At 34.3% G+C, this 1,705-nt stretch overlaps 1 protein-coding gene across 1 annotated transcript; it reads left to right on the plus strand.

Moving 5' to 3' along the window:
- The first annotated feature begins 838 nt into the window (after nucleotides 1-838).
- LOC113773827 (60S ribosomal protein L23A-like) lies at nucleotides 839-1,705 on the plus strand. Its single transcript, XM_027318432.1, has 2 exons — nucleotides 839-845; nucleotides 1,296-1,705. Exons 1-2 carry the CDS (start codon nucleotides 839-841, stop codon nucleotides 1,703-1,705), a joined length of 417 nt encoding a protein of 138 aa, XP_027174233.1.

Raw genomic sequence — 1,705 nt, forward strand, 5'->3', positions numbered from 1 at the left:
TTCATTGTTTGAAAACCACAAATTGATTACCAAAAAACATGAAACAGTAATCATTTTCAAGATTTTTGAGACTTTAGGCAGGCAAAAGCAAGCCCTGAGTCTTAAATACGTTTGGAATTTTTTTAATCTAGTTTTTCATTTTCTTGCCTGTACTCTGCTACCAATGGAACGCATTGCAAATTCCAGTAGTTCAAAGAAGTAGTACAACATACATGACTAATTTGTGCTGTGACATCTGCCAAAGATTGTCTTCATGACACGATTTTGTGCATTGACAGAATGATTTAGACTCATGCAGGACATATTTGCTTCATTTCGAATGTCTTTCCCTTGTTTTTCTGTCTTTAGTTTAGATAGAATCAGGATATCAACTAGCTTCACACTCAATTTTGTATCGCAAGTGGAGATTCTTCACCAAGATTCTACTCATTCTAAAGCACTTACCAAAAGATACTTCATATGAATTAAATATACATCATCAAAGCAGGCATTCAATCGAATTACTTGCCGCATGGGAAGTTTCTACTTCAATTTTAGCAGAGTCAATAGCACTTCAGAATGGATATTGCTTCAGAAAAATTAACACAGTAGAAGCAGAAAATGCAATAAACTTTAGAGATTCTTATGCAACCCAGCAAGTATTAACCATAAAACAGATAGAAGGCATTCATTCAAATTACTTGCTGCATGTGAAGTTTCTCCTTCAATTTTAATAGAGTCAATAGCACTTCAGAACAGAAATTGCTTCAGAAAAATTTGCACAGTAGAAGCAGGAAATGCAATAAACTTCAGAGGTTTTTACGCAACTCAACAAGTATTAACTGCACAACAGATAGAAATGAGACGTAATGTCAAAGTACTTACCACTTTCAACTCCATCAATCCATCAAATGGCTGATAAGTTGCTATTCCACTAATACTCATGTCCTGTCCCAATATTGATTCCTTGGCATTCTCTGCTAGCCATTCTTGAACCAAATCTAGTGACAACTGGTACAATAAACAAAAAAAATCTTACAAGTAATTACACTCCATCCTTAAACTTAAAATCAGCATATAAACAAAAGCGAACATTTAAGTGCAACTATATATTGTTATTAATGAAAAATTCTGATTCAATGATAACTCTTTATCACCATGAAAATTGAAAATTTTCCTACAACAATTATATCTATAAATGGAAAAAAATGACAATGATTTATAATTAGCAAATGAATGCATCCATTGCATTACGAAATGTCAAAATATCATATAAGCATTCAAATATCATAATGAAGTTCAACAACACCCTATAGCCAAGGTTGCCAAATTTGTCAAATCTGGGACAACTTTTAAGAAGAAAGCCAAGAAGATCCGGACCAAAGTTACCTTCCATCGTCCTAAGACATTGAAAAAGGACGGGAACCCGAAGTACCCACGCATCAGTGCTCCTCCTAGGAATAAGTTGGACCATTATCAGATTCTCAAATATCCTTTGACTACTGAATCTGCCATGAAAAAGATTGAAGATAACAATACCATGGTATTCATAGTTGACATCCGTGCTGATAAGAAGAAAATCAAAGATGCAGTGAAGAAGATGTACGACATACAGATCAAGAAAGTGAACACTATGATCAGGTCTGATGGAACAAAGAAAGCATATGTTCGGTTGACTCCAGACTACGATGCTTTGGATGTGGCAAACAAGATTGGAATAATATAA

The sequence above is a fragment of the Coffea eugenioides genome, chromosome 6, assembly GCF_003713205.1.
Source record: "Coffea eugenioides isolate CCC68of chromosome 6, Ceug_1.0, whole genome shotgun sequence".
Taxonomy (NCBI): domain Eukaryota; kingdom Viridiplantae; phylum Streptophyta; class Magnoliopsida; order Gentianales; family Rubiaceae; genus Coffea; species Coffea eugenioides.